The sequence below is a fragment of the Lathamus discolor genome, chromosome 1 (assembly GCF_037157495.1).
Source record: "Lathamus discolor isolate bLatDis1 chromosome 1, bLatDis1.hap1, whole genome shotgun sequence".
NCBI classification, from domain to species: Eukaryota; Metazoa; Chordata; class Aves; order Psittaciformes; family Psittacidae; genus Lathamus; species Lathamus discolor.
In genome coordinates this window covers 159,967,867-159,992,814 of record NC_088884.1, presented here as the reverse complement: position 1 = coordinate 159,992,814, position 24,948 = coordinate 159,967,867, and the positions used below count along the sequence as shown (strand labels likewise).

At 50.2% G+C, this 24,948-nt stretch overlaps 1 protein-coding gene across 1 annotated transcript; it reads right to left on the bottom strand.

Moving 5' to 3' along the window:
* Positions 1 to 211: 211 nt before the first annotated feature.
* Positions 212 to 20,282, bottom strand: RPIA (ribose 5-phosphate isomerase A). The gene is made up of 9 exons (XM_065661779.1): positions 20,027 to 20,282; positions 14,708 to 14,768; positions 12,796 to 12,851; positions 6,264 to 6,323; positions 5,643 to 5,707; positions 5,253 to 5,321; positions 4,613 to 4,754; positions 3,337 to 3,436; positions 212 to 1,458 (listed from the first exon to the last, which is right to left on the bottom strand). The coding sequence occupies exons 1-9, from the start codon at positions 20,201 to 20,203 to the stop codon at positions 1,361 to 1,363; spliced, it is 828 nt and encodes a 275-aa protein (XP_065517851.1). The 5' UTR covers positions 20,204 to 20,282; the 3' UTR covers positions 212 to 1,360.
* Between the last annotated feature and the right edge of the window lie 4,666 nt (positions 20,283 to 24,948).

Genomic DNA, 24,948 nt, shown 5'->3' with positions numbered 1-24,948 from the left:
AGACATGCAAATTTAAGACAGTCTTGAGGCAGCTTCCAAGTGTTGATTAATTTAACTTATTTACCTTAAGTATGATGAAATCAAGTGCAGAAGGGTGAATCTGGCCTGGGTGAAGGCCTTTAAAGGAGGAAACTACAGCAGAAGTTAGTCTGAGGATGATCTCCCCCCTTGACCACAAACCAGTTACTTTAAGGACCAAATTACCACCATGTCTGGTGTAACAGCTCTTTATTTCAACGTCTACAACACAAAGAGAGGGCTTGCATTTTGACCTCGGAACCATGCGAAGCACCTACACACTGAGAACAAGATACTGAACGAGCGTCTCTCTCCTGCTACATGTGGAAAATTTAGGCAGGAAGACTTCAGTTTTCCTGTGCGTTCTGCTCTAGCCTTCCACAGATCAACCAGCTGCGAGGGGTGGCAGTAAACCTTCATTCCAAACCACACTGCTTGCCACTGAACAGTGTTCCACATTGCCCTGCTTAAATATGCTTCTGTAAACTTCATCAAGGACCCAGTCCTGCTCTCGGTTTACAAGGACCAAGTCCCAAATATCTCCAGGTACAGGAACAGGCTTTCATCAGAGGTACTGAATGAATGGAGAGCGGATTTTGGCTCAAAGGGTGAATGTCTCCTCCATACAGAGGCCTGGAAAAGGCCCTTATAATGTCCCAGACAGAGGGAGATAGAGACCACCCTAGGCTCAGAGAATTGTCACGTGCACAGAGGACAACCAGACATCCTAACTATTAAAAACCAGTGGTATAGAAAAATAAAAGGCATAAAATACCGAACCAAAAAGGTTCCAAATAAGGCATCAGCAGGTCCCGACTGGATGTGCTCCTGTTACGTACATCACCCATATGTTAGTATGTACTGACATACTAACGTGATGTTAGTGCATCGCATTCTAAGCCAGGGTGGTTAGGAACGATGCATTAGGATTGTATTCCTGACCTCAGTCACTAAAGCACTATGAGCAACCAGAAGGGTTCAAGTTCTCTTTGAATGCAAGGAAATAAAACCACACAAATCACAAACAAAACAAGGAGTATTCTTTTTGGTTAAGTATTCCTTAGAAAATCAAATAAAAACGTTAAAGCAATTTGTCAAAACGATTCTTTAAAAAAAGGACAACATCTCCTATAAAGTAAAAATATAGATATAGAAATAGAATAGATTTTCTGTTGTTGGTCTTTAAAAAACACAAGAAGACATTCAGCATCACGTCAGCGGATTCTGACCCACTTCCCATCATCCGTCCTCTGCAACAACCGCTGCTCATTTAAGGCAAGACGTCAGGTTGGCACCGTTACAGCAGGGGAATCAAAGTGGCTGGAGGTGAAGCAGAGGGGCCTCAGCGAGGCTGCTTCTCCCGCACGCTGACCGAGCCGTCCTCCATGCCGAAGTACACCACCTCTGCCATGTCGATGAAGAGCCCCGTCTCCACCACGCCTGGGAAATGAAGGTTCACACAGTGGTTAATGCCACAGACACCCCAGCACATGGATTCCTCTGCTCTCACCATAGTTTTGTTTGCTAAAAGAGACCAATGACTCCATCTGAGGTTTGGAGAGAGGTGCCCAACCTGGGCGATGCTGTGCAGGAAGCCCCTGGGAAGCCTTTTCCATGAGGCCATCCCCAGAAGAACTGTAAGATCTCAGAGCAGCTTCCAGTATCTGAAGGGGGGTACAAGGATGCTGGGGAGGGACTCTTCATCAGGGACTGTAGCTATAGGACAAGGGGTGACGGGTTTAAACTGAAACAGGGGAAGTTTAGATTGGATGTAAGGAGGAAGTTCTTTACTGTGAGGGTGGTGAGGCACTGGAATGGGTTGCCCAGGGAGGTTGTGAATGCTCCATCCCTGGCAGTGTTCAAGGCCAGGTTGGACAGAGCCTTGGGTGACATGGTCTAGTGTGAGGTGTCCCTGCCCATGGCAGGGGCTTGAAACTGGATGAGCTTTAAGGTCCCTTCCAACACAAAACCAGTCTGGGATTCCATGATTTTCAGCCACCTGATGATCCAGGTGAGCAAGAGGAAGCTACAGCAGCCACAGACTTATCTGCTTTTCCTTTAAACACATGTAAAATCCTAACCTCTCAGAGAACACCTGGATCACACTTATTCAAATGTCAGGACTCAGCAGATCTAATGCTACTGCTTCAATTTGCAAAATGTCCTTCTGGTTGCATTTAATCATGGGGTGCTCCTAACTTCACAGTGATCACTGAGCCACAGCCAAGAAGGTGGGAAGAAATGAAGGACAAGGGTTAGGTGGCCAAAGCCCTGCTATCACCACTGTATTTAGGCTGTAACAGTTCTGCTCCTCCACTTCTGGGTAGGGAAGATGCTCTTCTCCCCTTAGCAGGTCCATATCTGAGCAGCATATCTTAGCAGGTCCATATCTCCACACCAGTGTGATGGAACAGGTCCCATCATTTACCTTTCATCTCTCTATCAAAAGAGATGAAAGGAAGAAGTCCTTATAACACAGTATATTGCTGCTTTGTGGGGATGTTGAGGTTTGTGCAACAGGATCCCAGCCTGTTCCAGCTTGCCCTGACAAGACGCAGCCAGTGATGGCAGTTGTGTTATGGCTTTCAGGGCAAACAGGTACCTGGGATAAACTCAAAAGATACAAGAATATGTATTCAAAAGCTGAGCAGACTTGGCCGAGATACTCAGGTGTGGCTGAGCCAGTCTATCTGCTGTTCCACTGAGGTTCAGAGAGTTCCAGAGACTTGGATTATCCAGAAGCAGCTCTGGCCTGGGCAGCACGTCTCAGGCCAGCCAGGAGTCCTTGCAGAGAGACTGTTTCGCTTGCAAACAGTGCAATCAGCCACTGCTTCTCTCTTGCACAGCACTAGCTAGGATACATTGCACCCTTACAGCATAGGAGTACACAATGGCAATGGGATGCAAAACTATATGCAGGTCCTAGAAAATACTAAAACTGAGTGTGAAGCCTCCCTCCAGCATCCACCAGTGTGTACATTAAAAGTCCCTCTCTAAATGGGCACAAGGAGAGCAAGGAGGAGCACAAGACTGGTGTGCCTAATGGGGAACAATGTCCTAAGTCATCCAGCATCACCCCAGATTTCCACCACCACACGGAAATGCCACATGGGTACTGTTGTACTAATGCAACTTGATTTCTCAAGTAGAAGCAGATGTAGGGACCAGTAAGAGGGCAGTAAATACACAGACACATGTAATTCCTCTTATCCAGGGTAGGGTTCCCATGGTCAGCGTTATCCAGCATGGACCAAGCCTTTGCCAGCTTTTGGGTTTTTCTTTTTCTTTGGTTTCACAATTTCTTTGGTATGACATTACCTGGTATCATTTTTATGGCAGTGTTCACTTCACCCCATTCATGAACCTTGTCAAACTTCCAGTCCAGGATGAAGTTCCCATTGTCTGTCACCACGGGGCCCTGGGAAGCAAACCCACATGTCACACCATGAGCTCCTTGTCTACTGAGCCCAGCCAGGGACTGTCACAGCCCTCACCGAGACCACCATCACTACCACAACCATTTAGAGTCATCAGTGAAGTAAATCAGGGCAGTTCACAATAAGCCTGTAAATAAAACCATCATCCAAGGCAACTGCTTGTTCCTTATTCTCCTTCATACAGATAATCATGCAGAGGCTGGAAACAATGATGGAATTTCATCACTGCAACAGGGAATCCTTTTCCCAAGAGTAAAGTTAGATGAACGTCTTAAAAAGACTGTCACAGGCAACCGAACCCAAAGTAGGACCCCTCTGCCTCAGTGATAACAGCGTGATGCCATGGGGAAGTTTTGGAGTTGAAGAACTTCTGGATTTCAGTGTTCCAGATGTGCCCAGCACTCTCTCAAGCCAAACAGAAGGGAACATCGGGTCTTTTCAACAGACTGCGGCTGAGGACAAGGTGTTTCAGCAGTGCTGAGCAGGATGTACAACCAAGAGGGACCAGCATCCTCCAAGGACACAGCAACACTGATGTGCATTCCCCAAGCAAGGCTGGTCTCCCGTTCAGAGAATGAACTTGAGTTTGCTCTTCTGAGGCACCTAAATGCAATCCCTAGAGCCTCTCAGGATTAGGAGCATTAAAAACAAGCCTTCAGGTGATATCTCCAGCCTTACTGCAGACAGCTCTCTGTTTCCCTCACCATGCAATGTGGCTGGTGAAACCCTGCTGCCCAAGTGATGGGGCAGTGACAGCAGAGACAAAGCACCTTCAGTTTTAATTTAGTCTGGTTCTATGTGGTATTGGGATGGAGCATGAGCTGCCCCCTAACTCAAGGCCCTCTTTGGCAGCACAGACTGCCCTCCAGCCCCCAACATCCCCACAGAGCAGTGGGTCAGACCCGGCCTGTCAATCCCTCCTCTCCCTGCTCAGAGATGCTTGCTTCAGTAGACATAAGCCAGAGAGGCTTTCAGTGAGCAGCCTGAACACCTGAACATAAACTTCATTAACCAAAGTATAATTAGGGGAATTACACATCCCACTCGTGGGACTGAAAGCCCAGATTTAATTAGATGAAAGGCCAGACCTGTGGTCCTCCATTTGCCCACATTCATACGGCTCCTTTGGGGAAGCTGGGCTGATGAGGGACACTTACTGCTTTGCTAACAGCCATCCGCAGCTCCACAGCACCTCCGAAGTTTTTGGTCAGGGCTCTGGTGACAGGGACATAAGCCATGGGGATGACTTCAATGGGAATTCCCTTCTTCCATTGCTCCCCGAGGCTCTCTGACTTTTTCCTGAGGACATAGTTTGAGGTGGGATCAGAGTCAGGCATTACATTGTTAACACCATTATTGCATCACCTCTTGCAGACCCCTCAGGCATAACGCCCCAAGGGCACAGCAATCAGTTCACACTGATTAATGTGTAGGAAGAACCAGTTCAATGCATGATTTATTCACTCATAAACCCTGTTTTGACATGTTTTGGACAAGTGGGACACGCTGTTTTTATTACAGCCCTGCAGCAGTATGTACAGAAAGGGAAATCTATTCTGTGCTGGCAGTCACTGAGCTCAAAGAGCAGAGCAGCCATTTCCCCACATTTCCTAAGCAGGCCCTGCTGAGCTGAAAATTAAGAAGAAAAGCTAAATTGAATTGCTAAAGCACTGGGAGTCAGGCTCATTTCCACCTATTCCTGCTCCTTTGACCCACTGGAAGGAAAACAGTGGCCTAACACAGGACTATCTGAATCCTCCTATAGGACAGAGGTGTAATGAATAGCAATATTCTTACCTGTAATCAGCAATAACGATGAAGCATTTTGCATATCCTGCAACTATCTTCTCCTGTGTCAAGCAGCCACTGCAAGGGGAAGAAAACAGAAATAATCAGAAAACATCAGATTGCTCCTCAATGTGCTCAACGGCTCTGAAATCCAGTCCCCTCTATCACGTTCTTATCCATTTTGGTGCTGCCATTGCCCCACACCAGTGCCCCTTCCCCTGCCCCATCACTTTATCCTCTTTGTCCCTCACACACACTTGGTCAGGAGCCATGTCCCATTGCAGATGCATGCACAGCATCCCCTCAGCCTCTCCAGCCCACCCCAGACCATTGGTAGCCAGAAAGGGATGCTCAGAGGCCACCCGCCACCAGCACCGCGCACAGAACAGCAAGGCTCACCCGCCACCTTTGATAAGGTTGAGGTCAGAGTCCACTTCATCTGCTCCATCGATGGCAACATCGAGCTGTAGGGAGAGGAGGAACTTGGTGTGGAAACCTCTCTTGTGCAGCACCAAGGCACTGCTCTTTGTGCAGCTCAGGATCCAAGCAGCAGCCAGAAATGACACTAGAGCTGGGACCACCTTGATGCCAGCCTGACTATAGAGCAGCATCCCAAGGGTACCAGCCCCCACTAAACCACAGGCATGTGAGAGCAGGGGAAAGAAAAGCCAAAGCCTAATTGCTGGCCTGCAAGGACATCACTTCAGCTTCTAGTGTCATTTAGGGACCAGCATGCAAGCAGGAAGCTCACGGGGCAAATCTTGGTGACAGTTCAGCAACACAACATCCCTGTCTCAACCTGGAAGAGATTCCGCCTGTAGGGAACCCAACTCAGCAGCCTATTCACTATGTAAAGCATCAAGCAGTAAGACACAGGCTGGGGAAGAACATAAACTAAGCTACGTCCTGCAGCATGGCTGCCTAAACTCATGTCCTCAGGGGAGCACAAAGGAGCCTGGTGCCTTATGAAGGACCAGGTTAGAGGCAGGTTGGGTGAGGTCTCACCTCCGTGGTCCTTACCTCTGGATGTCGGTCCAAGTCACTTAGGGTTAAGCCGTTCTGCAGGATCAGCTGACGGGCCTGTGCACCAAGAAGACGGCAAACACCATTTACCAGTGGCAAACACCATTAACTGGTGGCAAACACCATTTACCAGTGACAGAAAAGGAAAACAGACTCGTGGTGTCAATCCTTCAGCTGCAGCAAGGATAGATTCTCCTTAGAAGAGCTCCACTGCTCCTCCCTGAATCTGGAGAGGCTGCGGCCAGCAATGGGAATGCATGGCAAGGAGAAAATGATGCTCCCACACCAGATTAACTTAATCAAAGGAAAACCCTGCTGCTGATTTGAACTAAAAGGCTCAGATGGTGCAACAGGAAGGTTTGGATCTCTCTGTACTAAATAGCAGGAGGTCCCATCAGCTTGGTGGGAATGGCTTGTATCTACGCATTACAGCAGATATGGGGGTTTTGAGTCCTGTGTTGTGTCAGCTGGGACATCATTCTCCTTCACACACATCCAGCCCCTCTGATTCCCGTCAGCTGAAAAATGGGAGCAAGAAGATTAAGTATTTACACACAGTGATGCGGAGCTAACAGTGAAAATACTTTTCATATTGGAAACAGACAAGCAAGGTTATAAAGAAACATCCAACCCGTGGAAGAAGACTGGGAAGCTTCTGAAACAGGTACTTGGCAGCTCCAGCCTCCTTTACTGAAGTGGCCGTGTATTTCCCTCTAGTGGCAATACAACGCAGAGCACCCACAGTGACCCTCCACTCAGTCCATCAGTTTAAACAGAGACCCATGTTTAGTGTGAGGTTCCCTAAACATGGGATTATTTAGGTTGGGGAAGACGTTTAAGATCGAGTCCAACCATTAATCTAGCACAAACAAGTTGACCACTAAACCATGTCCCCATGTGTCACATCTACGTGTCTTAAATACCTCCAGGGATGGAGACTCCAGCACTGCCCTGAGAACTTGTTCCAATACTTGACCACCCTTTGGGGCAGGAATTGTTCCCAATATCCAATCTAAACCTGCCCTGGGGCAGCTTGAGGCCGGTTCCTCTTGTCCCACCCCTTGTTCCTTGGGAGCAGAGCCCAGCCCCTCCTGGCTCCATCCTCCTGTCAGGCACTTGTAGGGAGCCATCAGGTCCCCCCTGAGCCTTCTCTTCTCCATCTGAACCCCCCAGGTCCCTCAGCCGTTCCCCATCACACTTGGGCTCCAGGCCCTGCACCAGCTCCGTGCCCTTCTCTGGCCCCGCTCCAGCACCTCAATGTCTCTTGTAGCGAGGGGCCCAGAGCTGAACACAGGATTCGAGGTGTGGCCTCACCAGTGCCCAGTGCAGGGGAACAATCACAGCCCTGGTCCTGCTGCTGCACCATTGCTGATACAGGCCATGATGCTGTTGTTATCTTGGCTGCCTGGGCACAAGCTGCTCATGTTCAGCTCCATCAATCAGCACCCCCAGGTCCTTTTCCACTGATCAGCTTTCCAGCCACTCTTCCCCAAGCCTGGAGCATTGCATGGGGTTGTTGTGCCCCAAGTGCAGAACCCAGCATTGAGCCTTGTTGAACCTCATACAATTGGCCTTGAGCCATCAATCCAGCCCGTCCAGATCCCTTTGCAGAGCCTTCCTACACTCAGATCAACACTCCCTCCCTGCTTAGTGTCGCCTGCAAACTGACTGAGGGTACACTTACCCCTCTCCATCAGGAGTTCCAGCTTACAGAACCTTGAACTGGTTTTCTGCATTACAAATCATCACCTGAATGAGACTCCCTGCTTGTATGGACTCTGCTCAAGTCCGAACTCCACACCATGCTGTAGCTTGACCAAGAAACCCCAGTGCAATAGCCTGGATCAACCAATTCCCCTGTATTTTACCCACTAACACAGTGCATTCAGTTGCATGTACTGGCATCCCAGAAACATTAAGACAAGTTAGCAAGTGGTACTGCTGGCAATGAGCTATGATTTGAATCACTTGTGGTGGCATTTCATAGCATGCAGTGTTAACACCCATGGGCTGTGGACTCTTGACTGTGCCCTATGTATGCCCTAAGGACTCACAATATAACAAGAATAAAAACCAGTGGGTTTCCATTCATCACATGGCATCCACGAAGAGGGATTTCAGGAACTGAAAGCACTGACAAATCACTGCGCTGCACATGCAGGCCCCATCCTGAACAGGCTTGGAGTCAGCAGTGTGGGAACAAGGTGGCTTTCTTCAGGCTCTCTGCTTGGAAAGCAACGGAGCAGAGCAGCAGGAACCACAGCAGAGCTGCCACAGCAGGGGAAAGGTGATAACTGCCCAGCACTTGCCAAGAATGGTCTCACCCCGTGCTCTCGGCACACATCCAGGTGAAAAGGAGAAACACAAAAGCCAAGGGACAGATACTTACCCTGGCTCTAGCTTTACTGGTGGTGATGGAATAAACCAACCTGACAACAAGGAAGGGGGAAGAATAAAAACCCACTGAAACCAATTCTTCCTTGCCACCAACCTCAGGCAGCCATTTACACCTGTACATAGCAAAAATAGGATGCTGTTTTGCTGACCTGGGAGTGCTTCAATCGGGATTGGTTTGGGTCTAAGAGATGGCAAAAGATAGGAGGCAGCCCCGTGTCTGGAGGATATTGGGTCCTACAAGTATATGATCTACCTTTTCCCTTTTACAGCATTTACAGTTTTAGCGTAGCATTACACATGCTACCCCAACATTTCAGGGCAGGACAGGCTCCAGCCCGCAATCACTGCAAGAGCTTTATCGGTATTTTCTGTAAGACCTAATAACTGATCTTAGAGCCCCAGCTTCCAATCATAGAATCATAGAATAGTTAGGGTTGGAAAGGACCTCAAGATCATCTAGCTCCAACCCCCCTGCCATGGACAGGGACACCTCTCACTAAACCATCCCACACAAGGCTTCATCCAACCTGGCCTTGAACACTGCCAGGGATGGAGCACTCACAACCTCCCTGGGCAACCCATTCCAGTGTCTCACCACCCTCACAGGAAAGAATTTCTTTTGTATATCAAATCTAATCTTCCCCTGTTTAAGTTCTAACCCGTTACCTCTTGTCCTGTCACTACAGTCCCTGACAAAGAGTCCCTCCCCAGCATCCCTATAGGCCCCCTTCAGGTACTGGAAGGCTGCTCTGAGGTCCCCACGCAGCCTTCTCTTCTCCAGGCTGAAAAGCCCCAACTTTCTCAGCCTGTCTTCATACGGGAGGTGCTCCAGTCCCTGATCATCCTCGTGGCCCTCCTCTGGACTTGTTCCAGCAGTTCCATGTCCTTTTTATGTTGAGGACACCAGAACTGCACACAATGCTCCAGGTGAGGTCTCACAAGAGCAGAGTAGAGGGGCAGGATCACCTCCTTTGACCTGTTGGTCACGCTCCTTTTGATGCAGCCCAGGATACGGTTGGCTTTCTGGGACACATTATGTCAGGATGGAGATCACTTTAGACATGTCAAAGACAGACTCTCACCGCAGTCTGTAGATGCAACAGAAGGACTGATAAAGGTTAAAAAAAAGGAAAGAGAAAAGTAGTTTTTACTGGTTTTGTCTTTTGCAGCAGTTTGCGTTGTACCCCAGTGGGCCACTGGTTATTTGCAACAGCCAGGAAAAGAGCAGCTCCCATCAGCCCATACTCTCACTTAAAGAACATCTGCAGGGTAAGAGGATTTTAACTGTTCATATAATCATAGACCTTTAAGATCATTGAGTCCAATCGTTACCCCAGCACTGCCAAGGCCATCCCTAACCCATGGCACTAAGAGCCACTTTTACACATCTACATACCCCCAGGGATGGGGACCCCACCACTGCCCTGGGCAGCCTGTTCCAATGCTTCACAACCCTTTCAGTGAGGCCATTTTTCATACTATGCAGTCTAAACCTCCCCTGGCCCTTCTTGTCGATGGGCATCACACTTGCTAAGTCCAGCCAACTGGGACCTTCCCATTGAGCCAGGACTGCTGGTAAATGATGGGAAGTGGCTCAGTGAGCACTTCCACCAGTTCCTGCAGCACCCTTGGGTGGGTCCCATCCAGCCCCATAGATGTGTGTGTGTCCAAGTGGTATAGCAGGTCACTGATCATTTCCCCTTATTATAGGGCTTCATTCTGCTCCCCATCCTTGTCTTCCAGCTCAGGGGGCTGGGTACCCCAAGAACAATTGGTCTTGCTATTCAAGACTAAGGCAAAGAAGGCATTAACTACTTTAGCCTTTTCCTCATCCTTTGTCACTGTTTTCCCTACCATATCCCATAAAGGATGGAGATTATCCTTAGCCCTCCCTGCGTTGCTAATTTATAGATACATTATTTATTGTCTTTTATGGCAGCAGCCATAGTAGTTGGGCTTTAGCTTTTCTAATTTCTCCCTGCATAACCTCCCAACACCCTTGTAGTCCTCCTAAGGTTCCTGCCCCTTCTTCCAGAGGTCATAAACTCTCCTTTTCTTCCCGAGTTCCAGCCAAAGCTCCCTGTTCAGCCAGGCTGGTCTCTTCCCTGATGGATCACCTTTCGGCATATGGGGACGGCTGCTCCTGTGTCCTCTCAGATTCCCCTCTTGAAGAATGTCCAGCCTTCTGGGCTCCTTTGGCTTTCAGGACTTCCAAGGGATTCTATCACCCATGCTCTTTAACAGGCTAAAATCAGCCCTCCAGAAGTCCTGGTTCTGCTGATTCTGCTCCTTGCTTCTCCAGGAGTTATAAACTCTTATCACGTTGTTATCGCTATGCCCAAGACTCTCACCATGGCCATGCCTTGCCGGCCTTCCTCCTGATTCTTACCGATACACACTCCAACCTATCATCAGCATCATTAAGCTCTAGACAGTCAAAGCACTCCCTAACATACAGAGCTTCCCCACCTAACATACAGAGCTACCCCACCACCTCTCCTTCCATGCCTGTACCTTCCAAAGAGTTCATAGCTATCCATTGCAGCACTCCAGTTGTGCCAATCATCCCACCATGTTTCCAGGATGGCAGCTCTGTCATTGCTTTCCCGCTATGCAGTGGCTTCCAGCTCCTTCTGTTTGTTGCCCATGCTGTGTACGTAAGTATAGACTTACGTGCACTTCAGTTGGGCTGTTGATTCCATCCCCTTTTTTTTGGGGAAAAGACCCAATTCCCACATGACCATTCTCAGGGGCTTCTGTGGTTTCTAACACATCAATAACTCTGGTGAATTTGCTGCTGCATGGATTTCCATCCCCTACCTCCACTAAGACTGAAGGACCTCACAAACACACTATCCCTCAAACACTGGTGTGCTGCCCCCAGGCTTATCTCTGGTGAGTACGGTTTGATCCCGTTGTCCCTTTAAATGTAGTTTAATGAGACTTCAAGGAGCCCTGGTTACTCCTGCACAAAGATCCTTTTCCCCCTTTGAATCTGGTGTACCCCATCTGTCACCAGCAGGCCTGGTGCTGAGTAAACTAACCCACAATCATGGTGACACCAGGCTTGGAGCCAGGCATTTGACCTGCGGGCTCTTCCTGTTTCTTCCCTCATCATTCCCTGCAACTGGAAGGGTGGAGGAGAACAATCAGATTTTAGGGTAACCCAGGTTGGTCTCTATCCAACCTCCACATCAAAGCAGGGTCAGCTACCAGGTTGCTCAGGGCTTTACCCACTCAGGTCCTGAAAACCTCAAACGATGGACTCTGCCCAGCCTGCCCCACTGCATGATTGTCCTTGAGGTGAAGAAGCTGGGACAAAAGTACAATCCTAAAGTCCACACCTGTGAGAAGGACACATGCCCAATTCCTAGAGTGGGGCATTGCCACCCAGCCTCAAAAACCCCACGGATGGTCCCCACCGTGTCACCTCTCCCTGCCCAAAGGGACCAAGGTAACATCTTTCTCCTGTGCAATGTGTTCCCACCTCAGGGAATGGAGGCAGAGAAACCAAAGCCAGTTGCCTGGAGGCATGGAATCAGCTCAGAAGCTTCCCCAGCAGCTCTGCACTTCACCATGTTCTCCCTGCAAACCTCTCAAGAGCTGGCATGGCATGAAGCAATTCCTGCAAAAGCTGTGCAGCAAAGGAAAGATGAAGCTTATTTCTCTTCTGCAATTGCTTACAAAACACAGTTGATGCATTTCAAACCCTCCTGAAAAACACAAGCTTGCTATTATTGCTTGCAGCATGCTTTCTACAGCTTTCAGGGCTTCATACAGAATCAAAGCAGACTTAAGTGTCTCCAATGTGTTCTGCATTATGAGTCTGGTTCACCACTAAACAGCACTCTTCCACACGCGGGATGCAGAGCAAGCCACGTACCAACACTGACATGACCAGCGTTACCACACTGGTTTGAAACACACCTCAAAGCATTACAGCGTCCCTGCAGCTCAGGGCAGGGTAACACAGCACCATCACCATCAGGTCTATCTGCAGGCTGCATCAACTGCTTTCACTGGTGCTTTCAGTTAATCACACCACTGTCAGCCAGCCCAGACAGCGGTGTGGTTCCCTCCCACAGCCAAAGGGAAGATCCCCTGTACGAGTGCAAAGGAGGAAAGCTCTTACCTGGAAAGACGTAGGGATGCAGACAATTGTCAAGTTCTCCTCTTTAACCCGCTCAGCTATAGGAAAGAGAAGAAGTCTCAGTTTGTTGCAGAAGGTAAAACAACACCAACTATCACTTTAAGAAATCTCAGCCCCTTTGAATGAATCACTGCAATTATTTGCTTGGCTTGCAAATAACTCAGGCTCCAAAGGCAAACAGGTGCCACCCTGCTTAGGCTGAGGCTCTGTTTCCAGGGTCAGAAGGGTTTAAACACCCACCCTGGCTCAGCCCAAGGCACCACGAGCCATTAACCTTTGTGTCTCCAGCAGCAGAGGAGCCTTGTCAGCAAATGTCACCTGGGAAATAAGCCCCATTTCCCCCTCTCACTCCATTAGACAGGTTTTAGCTACACTCCTTGTAAACAGCAGCTGTCTGAAAGGTTTTCTGGCTTGTTGCCTTGGGGAACATCACATTCATTTATTATAGAACATTTAAATACATGGCAGGGAAAGGACTAATAAAATACAGTATTCCATTAAATGGAAGGAAATATTTCCTCCCCCCAGGTTAACCTCAAATGACTAAAATCTATTACTAAGATATCATTATGGACAAAATGATATTTAGTAATTACAATACTTGGGCACAAGCCAGCAGCCCAGGCGTCAGAGGCAGCTCTCACACCACAGCAAGCACACGGGCTGCATGCTCCATGTAACGCTGCTGTGGAAGGGCTGAAGATGCAATACGTGAAATCGTGTGTTGTTACAAACCCCATCCCAGTGCTAATGCATTCAGTTGACATGGAAAGTCAGAATTTGCAGCCTGGAACAGGCACTCCGCTTTAAATACTGCACCCATTCAGAGATTGATTCTATGTAGTTGGGAGTGGTGGCAATACTGAGCCCAACCCAGAAAGCTGAACCACAGCTCCCGGACAAGTGAGTGTACTACAGACAGTGAGGAGTGAGGTGGATGCCAGGGGCAGGCACAGCACCACCCCTTCTGTTTCCCTGCAAAGCAAAGCACTGTGCTATGCTCAGACCTCAGCACCACCTGCCCTCTGTGGGTGACACTGCCCAAGGAAGCTGGAGGTGACAAGGGGACAAAGCCACCCATGTGGGACACATGGAGCTCTGCTTCCAACGAGAATCCCCCTCTGCATCCAAGCAGGACCCTCAGGAACAACAGACCTTACCCTGCGCTCCCAACCCACCACGGCACCCACTGATGCTCTGGTTTGCATCCAGGCGAAGCAGGACAAGGCACAGCAACTCCACAGGCAGATCTGCCCGAGGGCTGAGAGTGCCCTGTGAAGGGAACTTGAAACCTCTGTAATGAGGCATGAGGATAATTGCCCTCATATTCCCTTTGCAGAAATGCATTAGCTTCACTTGAATATGTTGCTGAAATGTTCTGAATCACACCTGGAGCAAACCTGCACCTGGGGCAAGCAGGTAAACCTAGCTATGAGGTATGAAAAAGGCAGTGGGATTTCACATTCCTTTTTGTTACACCTCATCAGGACCCTTAATGTGAATAACGTGAATGTGAGCAAACAACGTGAGCTGCATACAAATGGGTTAACGGAAGCAGAGCAGCTGCATGGCCCAAAGCCACAAAGCAAGTCAGGACTGGGGCAGAGCTGGAATGAAATGCAGGAGTTCAGCTCCAGTTTGTGGTGGGTGCCAGAAAAGCGCTTTGCCTGGCTCTATGGGAGAACAAGTGGTAAATCATTACCTCCTCTGGACTCTCTATGCAACATATTTGGAGAACGAGACCCAGTTTTAGCCTTCAGCTTCAAGGAGGAGACAGCAATCGGTGAACAGAGCTGACACATCAGCTCTAAGTCAGCATCCAGATGATTTAGCATGGTTTTGATGTAGCTGGGGCAGCTGGGCAAGGGGAGGGATAGGAAGAGGAGCATCCTACCTAATCGATGCACCGCATGGACTATCGTAGAGCCACTTCCAATCCCAAGAACTTGATTGTTCTGCAAATCAAAGAGAGACATAGGAGAGCTGTTACTGGGGGCTCGGCACAAGGGCTTCCCGCTTTTCCTGGCGGATTCGACATTATAAACACATGCAGTGAAACCTTGCCCAGAGATGCACACTGACACACATCCTCTTAGCACGCTGCAGGCAAGGAAGGGAACACACTGCGCCAGTGAGGGCATAACCCTGTCTGTGGCCAAGGGATTTTAAGCTACTCACCCCCTTATTAAAGGGCACTTATTAAATACCACCCTGGTCTGAATCTCAGGGCGTTCAATGCACGCTCACTGCTGGTTGCTGGCACTCCATGCATCCTCTCCTGCCGGAAAGCTGGGAGTTTCAGACAATACCACAGAGGAAGAAGCTGAAAGAACCTCAAGATAACATCTCCCAAGGAAGCCACACAGTAAAAGCATGGGTTTGCAGCCAACTGTATTGTTAGTAAACAGTACACATGCACCAGCAGCTGCTCCTAGGGATAAAACTGCCTATAGGAGAGTCCAGCTGCACACTTGAAAGATGGGTGAGCCTGGCAGTATATAATGAAGAGGATCCTATTTTAACCACAGCTCAGCCCTGGCCTTTCCCTGCTTATGGTGTGGTTAATGAAGGATCACTACTATCTCATCCATAACACAGACATGCCTCTAAAAGGGGCTGCAGGCTGATGGTGGATGGGTTCAACTGTGTTACCTCTCAAGAGGATGCCCTGCCATGTAGATCTGTTTATTATCAACTCAGTCTCACTGAGAGCTACCCGCAGCCTCCCGTACACTTCCCGTTTCCAAAGTCCTTCCCCTTCTTTGGATGGGATCCAAAGCTTAAATTGACTTAAGGAGGCCCAGTATCACTACAGAGACTCCAGACAAGAAAGACCTGAAGCCAGCCAGAGATGCAGGCACAGAGCTGGTATGCGTTATCTCTTGGACATTAGATGGGTCTGGAGCTCTTTCTCCACGTGCAGCAGATCCAGAGTTCAGGAGCTATGGAAAAACCCACACCTGCAGCATTTCAGCCAGCTCAACTCTTACACAAGCACACAAGCTGGCAAGGTGGAGCTCAGGACAGGTCATATCCCATAGGATTAATGATTTCCCTCGCTTCTGCAGGTTGAAAACTCAAAGAAAACAGAAGTTCTCCAAACCCCAGCACACAACCAGGGACTCGGCTCATAGCCCAGCCCTCAGTAACCACTGTGACCCTGCAAAAGGCAGGGAAAGCAGGAGATGGCTTTCTGCATGCCTGCGATGGTGCCAGCAGAAACCCAATAGCTCCCGGGGTTCCTCAGCTTCACCTGCCCCATGGACGAGCCAAGTGTGGCCAGTCAAGGACGGGGAAGCAAAGCTGCACGGAGGCTGGTGAGAACACCGGTACTGCATGTCCTAAGAGACTTGTTTTGAGCTGGGAAGAGGCGATTTCTTCTCTTTGCCCTCATTTCTATAGGGTAAGACAACTTCTTGGAGCAGCTGGATGGACAAAGGGATGGCGAAAGCCTCAGGATCAGCCGCTCCATTGTCATGAAAAGGGAAGAGCTCACAAGGGTCCCAGCCCATGGCTGGCAATAAACTTGAAGGTATTTATTCAGTGATCACAGAAACAACCAGGTTGGAAAAGCCCTTTAAGCTCATCCAGTCCAACCATTCCCAGCACTGCCAAAGTCACCCCTAAGCAACCCATAGCACTGAGGGCCTTGTCTCCACGGTGTATGCCTGTTCCAATGCCTGAGCACTCTTTGGGGAAGGAATTGTTCCTCAGCTCCATCTAAACCTGCCCTGGTGCAGCTTGAGGCCGTTTCCTCTTGTCCCATCCCTTGTTCCTCGGGAGCAGAGCCCAGCCCCTCCTGGCTCCATCCTCCTGTCAGGCAGTTGTGATGAGGGGAGAAGTGTCCTTCCTTAGGTGGTGGCAAGACCTCGGGCTAAGTGGGTTTCGCAGATGAACAGTTTAAGCCAGTCTAAACTGGTGCTGTCACAGCCCCTGCCTTCCTGCAGCTCCCACATCTCCCTCCTCAGCTCCAACCCAGCCAGACCAGGGGCAAAACCAGCCAAAAACCATCCACCATTAAAACAGGGGCAGGACAAACACTGGGGAGAAGCAGAGCACAGGGTCAGCGTGCAAGGGGCAGGTCCAGCTCACAGCACTGAGGAGCAGCACTCCATGCAAAGAAATAAGACATTTCAGGTTGTTCTACTAAAACCCCAGCAAACAAAACCAAGGCACTGACCCACAGCATAGCTGAGGACCCATGTATGGACTCCAGGAGTGGAGTCAGCAGCAACCACAGCACTTCCTCAGCTAAATAAAGGGTGTAGAGACACTGCTTAGCACTACAGATGTGGACAAGACAACGCACATGGAGTGTGTATCAGCAGCACCACAGGGATTGATGGGTCCAATGTAAGTTTATGCAATGAACAGGAGATAAATACAGTGTAAAGCCCAAAGTTTCCTCTTATAAACGCTCAGTCCACCCCTCTTTTCACTTCTAACAAAGGCAATGACAGGGCCAGGGCCTGCCTTCAGAGCTGATGTATAAATGCAAAGCCAGCTCTGCCCAAGCAGCTTATGGCTCTAAAGCCCCAAGCCCTGTGCCAGCCCCACTCCTCCAAGCTGTCAGAGCCTCACAGCCCATGACTGTTGGGGTTGGTCACTCAGTGTGCACTCCAGTAGTGGGGAGCTCTGTGGGTAAACACACCAATCTGGCTTTAATAATAACTATTATTATTATTCTATTTAATAATACAAAGAGAGAAAAGCTCTTTCCTATTCCCCCCCCTCCCCAGGTTTACATCTGCTGCAGGCTGCATGAAGTGCAGGCACAGCTAAGGATGGGTGAGAAGGAGAATGCCAAGTGAGGACCCTCATCCAGTACTCCAGTGCCATGGATTCACAGCACCTTAACCTTTACGTTAAGCAAAGAGACTTGTCCAACACAACCGAACCCTTAAGTCACTGATGTCTCCCACACCTCTGCCATGCAAGGAAGTGAATCTGCAGCTTTGCTTTCGGAGATAACAGTGCTCCCACCATTAACAGCCAACAACCACACACAAATCTCTCCCTTACAAACAGCAACTGCACCCTGGCAGTGCAAACTGGAAGGGAGATGGGTTTTCTCTGGCAGCTGAGCCCCTCTAACTCCTTGGTGGTGCCTCCAACTGGCTTCTCCACCACTGCTTCGAGCCAGCCTGCGCAGCGAGCATTGCGGTGTTACCCCAGACGCTGCCTATCTGACTTATTCAGAGGGGCATTGAACTTTAAGCAGCTGCAACATGGCCAGAAACATTGTCCCAAGCCTGCTTGACCATACAGCAGCACAAAGGCCAGTGTTTCACCAGGAAAAGTCCAAAATGAAGAGTCACCTTTTGTCCCAAATCAAACCGGACAATCCACAGTATGGTCGTGCCTTGGCTCTGCACCTTGCGACACGAGTGCTTCCTCAGTGTGCAACTTTAGGGCTTGCTTTGAGTAAAAAAGAGGGGTTTAATGCAACTACCAGTCCACTCCCCAGGCTCCCTCACCCCACAGACTGCCTTTGAGCTTGCTGGCCTGGCAGGGGGCAGGTCTCACATATGTAGGTGTGCTCTCTGCAGGCAGGTACAGAGTGCTCAGAGGAAGGAGAGGCTGCAGTACAAGTGAAACATTACGGGACATCAGGGAAGTCACCAGGATGCTAACCTGGAAGGGGGAAGCAGGAAGGAAAAGGAAACTTCCCCCCCCTCACTGCTATAATCAACCTTCTTGGCACCGACTCTAGGCCAGTTTCATCATCGCTGTTGCAACAGGACTTGCACAGCAAACACTGCGATAAACCAGTGCGTGACTTTAACCGTTGATCTTCCAAGTGTTCACAATCAGGCTGTGACAAACCTCAAGCAGATCCGGTCCTACTGAGCTTCAAAGGTTTCATTAAAGCCCCTTGCTGCACTTCCCTCCCTGCAGAGGATAAGACATGACCCCCTGGTAAGGGGCTCTTGCTCTTTGCTTGGGTGCTCAGAAATAGGGTGCAGCACTTGAGCATCCCAGATTTGGGAAAAGGAGATGGACACGGCATTATCCTGAACTCCTGCCACAGCCCAGCTTGCAAGAGGGTGCATGGTGAATGCTTGGAGATGCAGGACATTGAGCAAGGCACGGAGCCGCACACTGGGTGAACACTGATAGGAAGGGAAAAGCAGTTTTCTCCCTTCTCTCCAGGCTAAAGGATCGCAGTCCAAAGCAAAGGAGGAATAGGCTCAGCGGGATGCAACAGTCCCTCCTTGCATCCCAGGACTGCCCATGCTACAGGGGGAGGTTGGGTTGTGCATGCAACCCATGCACCTCAGAGCTGCTCCGTGCACAGGAGGGTATCCGTGCAGCCCAAAGTCCAACCATGTACCGGCAAGCTCCGTGCACCCCATGGTTACTGCATGCACTGTGGAGGTCCCTGCATCCCCGAGCCTGGTCCTGCAACCCGGGTCCATCCATGCACTGAAGACTCCGTGCTCCCTATGGTCACTCAATGCAGCGGGGGGTCCCTGCACCACAGAGCCTGTTCATGCACTGGGAAGCTCTGTGCACCCCATGTCCGCTGCATGCACTGGGGGAGTGTCGGCATCCCGGTGCAGCTCCGCGCACCCTGGGATCTGCCCACGCTCCGGGAGGCTCCGTGCACCCCGTGGCCGCTCCTTGCACTGGGTGTCCGTGCACCCAAGAGTCTGTCCATGCACCCCGGAGCCCGTCTGTGCACCGGGAGGCTCCGTGTACCCCGTCGCTGCTCCGTGCTTTGGGGGTCCCTGCACCCCAGAGCTTGTCCCTGCAACCCGGAGCCCGTCCGTGTTCCGGGAATGCTCCGTGCACCCCGTGGCAAGCTCTGTGCTTTGATGGGTCCCTGCACTCCAGAGCCTGCCCCTGCACCCCGGGCTCCGAACGTGCTCCGGGAAGCTCCGTGCACTTCGTGTCTCCTCTGTGCTTTGGGGGTCCCTGCACCCCGGAGCCCGTCCGTGCTCCGAGAGGCTCCGTGCACCCCGTGTCCGCTCCGTGCACTGGTCGGTGCATGCACCCCAGAGCCTGTCCCTGCTCCCCGGAGCCCCTCCGTGCTCCTAGAGGCTCCGTGCACCCCGTGTCCGCTCCGTGCACTGGTCGGTGCATGCACCCCAGAGCCTGTCCCTGCTCCCCGGAGCCCCTCCGTGCTCCGGGATGCTCCGTGCGCACCGGGGGTCCGCGCCCCCCATTGCCCCCCATGCCCCGGGCAGCGCGGGGGTCCGTGCGGTCTCACCTGGACGTGCTTGTCCACGGCCGCGCAGGCAGCCAGCCGCTTGGCCTCCTCCGCCATGGTGCCGCCGAGCCGCCCGCGGGTGAAGCCGCGCCGCCACGGCCCCGCTCGGAGCCTCCCCGGCGGCCGGGCGGCCAGCGCCGTGCTGCGGAGCGGGCCGGGCCGGCCGAGGAGCCGCATGCCGCCACGGCCCGCCCCCGGGGGGGTCCCGCTCGGGCTGCAGGCCTGGGCCGAGCCGGCTCCCTTCCTCCTCCTCCTTCTCCTCCTCCTCCTGGAGGCTGGGACTTGTAGTGCTGCGCGCTGCGAACTACAGCTCCCACAATGCATGACCGGCTCCCCGCAACACCGGGGCGACGTGTCCTAGTGATGTCTATGCGTACGTACACACCTATAGCGGGCCGGGCTGGGATGGAGCGGCTGAGGCTTCCCCGTAACGCGCAGAGGAATGGGAAGTGTCCCTGCGGGAAGTGCTGAGGTAGAGAGAGGATGGCTGGGAGACCTGCACGGCACAGGGAGCTCTGGGATTCACCTGACCTCTGGGCTTACGGAGGTGTAAGGAAGAGCCTTCCTTGCATGTGTACTCAAACTCTGTAGCATGATCTGGATCTCTAAGGGGTTTTTTATGTCCGTTGGGGATTAAGGAGTGGGGAGCCAAGGACAGCCCTGGCTGGGAAAGGCACCGTGTCACACAAATAGGAACATGGTGTGATAAAAAGAGCTGATCCTCCAAGCACCACGTTACTGACCATCAGTCACTAGTCCTTCTCCCTCCCCACAGGAGGGTCAGGATAAAACCCAGTTGAGGTTTTCTGTCCTGGAGTACATAGAGCTTTCTCCTCCTGCCCCCCATATTTTCTTCCCAGTGAGGGTGCTGAGGCGCTGGCACAGGGTGCCCAGAGAAGCTGTGGCTGCTCCATCCCTGGCAGTGTTCAAGGCCAGGCTGGACACAGGGGCTTGGAGCAACCTGCTCTAGTGGAAGGTGTCCCTGCCCATGATAGGCTGGAACTGGATGAGCTTTAAGCTCCCTTCTAATTCCAACGACTACATGATTCCTTGATTCCTCACACACACACACACACACACACACCCCATCCTGGGCTGGCATCTGCTTAAAATGTTTCTGAAAAACATGAGAGGCAGATCATGGAATCACAGAATGGTCTGGGTTGGAAAGGACCTTTAGATCATCCACTTCCAACCCCCTGCCATGGGCAGACACACATCACTTTAGACCCTGTTGCCCAAGACTCTGTCCAACCTGGCCTTGAACACACCTTTCGAGTCCCTCTGCATTTTCAGTCCTGGGGTGACTGAACAGTCATCTCAGCTTCTCGTTCTGCAGTCCCAGAGCTGCAGGTATTTGCCCCTTACTACTCACTCCAATGTGCAGAGAATAATATTTTCTTATAATAATTCTTTTGCATCACAGAAAAGCCGCTGTTGGCTTATTTTTAATCCTGTTCATGACGGACTTGTTTTGTTGCCAACCTCAACAATTCTGCTGTGATTTTTAACGGCTATAAACGTTTCCTTTTGTTTTCACTCCAGGCTGTGAACAAAGGGCTGGCAGTTCAACAAAGACTCTGTTATTGTCACCCACCCAGGTTATCTCGGTCCAGCAAGGCCTTACCTTTCTGTACAGAGCAGGTGACTTGCTATTAAGAGCAGCACGTGGTGGCCATAGAGTCATTCAGTGCTTTCTGCCAGCTGGCAATGATCTTTCCCGGAAGTTACACACTTTAAAGTGTAAATACACACATTTGGTGGGATGTATAGTTTGGAAAGAATCAGACCGAAGCACTGTGTTCTTCCATGGTGCATTAACGGTGAAACTGAATGAGCAGCTGATGGGGTTTGGGGTTATTCCTGCAGTATCCTCAATGTTTGACCTCTGCCTGAAACAAAAACTGGTCACTGGCATTCCACACAGATCCCAGAAGCCCATCCATACATCTCTTGAATCCCACCGGAGCAGGGAGCTTTATCTCAGAAGTTAAATAAGGGCTGAGAAACCCGTTTGTACCCTCACAGCAATGGCTGATGACTTTGGCTTGAAACACACCTTGCAGTGTGTCTGCCCGGAGGAACGCAGGTATTTCCACTGCTAGAGAAGGGGTTGTTCTGATAGAGATGTATCTGAATCTGCTGGTGAGCTGCAGTTTCAGTGAATGCAGGCAAATCATTCATTAATGGTGTGCTGAGTCTTGCCTATGCACAAAAATGTGGTGCTGGACAACTTAGAAATGGATTTTCTTCTAGCTCTGTTTGCAAACAGCTCAAAGTCTTTTTGTACAAGCCAGTGTTAGTCCTGTATCAAAGACCATCCACGAGCCACCTCTCATCCTCTCTGCTGTTGTACAGAGGGGTTGTTTGAACCTGCTCTGTTTGAACAGACATTCTCCTTATCCAATAGGGTGGTAACAGCGAGGTGGTAGTCCCAGTGAATGATGGATGAATCCACCCAATGATGAATGGAGCAGCTTGGACCATTGGGCTGCTGAGGGTGGCTGCATGATTCTGGGTGCTGAGTTCTGCATCTGAAGCTGAAAATACATGTTAGGAAATTACACACTAGCTGAGATAACAGCTTGTTGTTGACAGCAATAATCCTGCTCTTCACTCCTTTCATCTGCCAGCCACGTTTAGCCTGGGTATGGGGTTTGGCAGTCCTGTACCCCTGTGCTGATTCATCTTGACACATAGACAAAAAGCCCTAGTTTCTTCTTGCCAGGTGAATGAGGTTGAACTGGCTCAGCCAAACCTCACCCATAACATCTCTCTGAAGGGGAGTTTTGTAACTCCCCTTCCAGAGCTGCTCTGGTCTAAGACAGCGCTGTCAATAAAAAGGAGCATTCCCACCATTTACCAGGTTTTCCCGCTACTTCCATGTGCTGGGAGAGAGCTGGTTTTTTTCCGAAAGGTAAAGCAACCAGCAAAATCAAGGTTAGTTTTCCTTGCCCTTTCCTGAGGAAGGCAGCAAGATCAGTCAGTGAGAAGTGGGAAGGCTGTAAGACCATCTGCTGTGGTAGATTTAGCCCAGCTTATACCTGCTGCAAAAGTGAATACTGAGTGAAATCCATGGGCACAGCAGCCCCTGGATGTCAGCTGTGTTCATCCAGTTAACTGCATGTCTCCCTTATTTGATAAGGCATGAAACAGCTGAAAACCAACCAGACCTATGAAGGCAAAACTTCACCAGCACACTGCTGGAGAAAACAATTGGAAGGTTGAGCATTTCTAACTCATCTTTCCAGATAACCTCTCTTTTTACTTGGCAGTAGTTCTCCAAGCCTGTCATGTCCCAACAATTACATTCTTGCTACCTAATTTTTTATCCAGTAAACCCCATTCCAGTTTGGTGACATTTCTTCTGAGTAATACCCACTCCATAGAATCCTAGAACAGCTTGGGTTAGAAGGGACCTTAAAGCTCATCCAGTTCCAACCCCTGCCACAGGCAGGGACACTTCCCACTAGAGCAGCTTGCTCCAAGCCCCTGTGTCCAACCTGGCCTTGAACACTGCCAGGGATGGGTCAGCCACAGCTTCTCTGGGCACCCTATGTCAGGGCCTCAGCATCCTCACAGGGAAGAGCTTCTGCCTAAGATATAATCTCAGTCTCCCCTCTGGCAAGTTAAAGCCATTCCCCAAGCCCCCCTCCAGCTTTCTTTTTGGTCCCATTTAGGCACTGAAGCTGCTCTGTGGTCTCCCCTTAAGAAGCCTTCTCTTCTCCAGGCTGAACAAGCCCAGCTCTCTCAGCCTGTCTCCAAAACAGAGCCGCTCCAGTCCTCTGACCATCTTCACGGCCCTCCTCCGGATTCACTCCAGCAGATCTTCACTGGTTGTCTGGGGTTTGACCCGTTGGATGAATTGCTTGGTTTCATTCGGCTTGTGACAAGACATCAGCAAGGGTGCTGGTACACTGATGTGGCTTTTTGATGGTCTGGATTCTTGTCGGGAAAGCAAGCCTGTAAGTGATCATTTTCCAGGCAACTCCGAGTGGCCCTTGGCACAGGGCAGCCACGAGGTGGCACGCTGGGCTTTGTCTGAGAGCAAGTTATTCAGGAAAAGCAGGCAGATCTCTAGTGGAGTTACATAAAACACCATTCCCATTAACATCCTTCCATCCTGCAAGAACAGGCGTTGATTTCCACATCAATGGCTGGTCAGATTTCAAGTTATTGTCATATGACTGAAATAGATCTCTTATGTCAGTCAAAACAGAGTGGAGAATGTGAGTCATGCTTTGAAAAAGCAGGAAGTTTGGTTTTTGTTGGCACCAATTTTTAATAGAGAGAGAAAATGATACGGCTCTAGTGCCGTGTTTGCCTTAAGGATTTGTGAATAACATTGTCTATGCCTTAGAGAAACGTTTCCAAAACAGAAAAGGAAGAGCTTTTAGGTTACAACTGTTAATCCTTATGCCTCAGTGGTAAGGAATCTAGGAGGAGTCTAGCAGAAAATGTGTACTGTCATGAAAAACTGCTAAAGTACCCTAAAATAAAAGGCTGCACTTGGAAGACTGCTGATCTGGGGTGGGGAGTGGGAGGAAAATGCAAGAAGGTGAGGTAATACTCATGCGTGTGATGGGGACACTTGCACAAGGCTGTTGTTTTGCCTTAAGCATAATAAACCTCCATGAACCAGCACAAAGGTAGAATCTACTGGTGAAGTATTCCCATATTCTGGAACTTGCTGGGGTCTGTGGTTACTGTGCATCTGTCTCCAAGCCCCTGGGATAACTAGTGGGACAAGAGATAAGTTACTCTTATCTCATGTTAACAGCATGGCACAGAAGTAGTTTTTCTGCCTGGCCTGTAAGTATAATGGAGTTTAAACTTTAAGTGTATTAGTTACCCTTCAACATCACTGTTGAAAACATCACTATGTGAGAAAACCACCCTGCAGGATGATCTGGAAAGGCTGG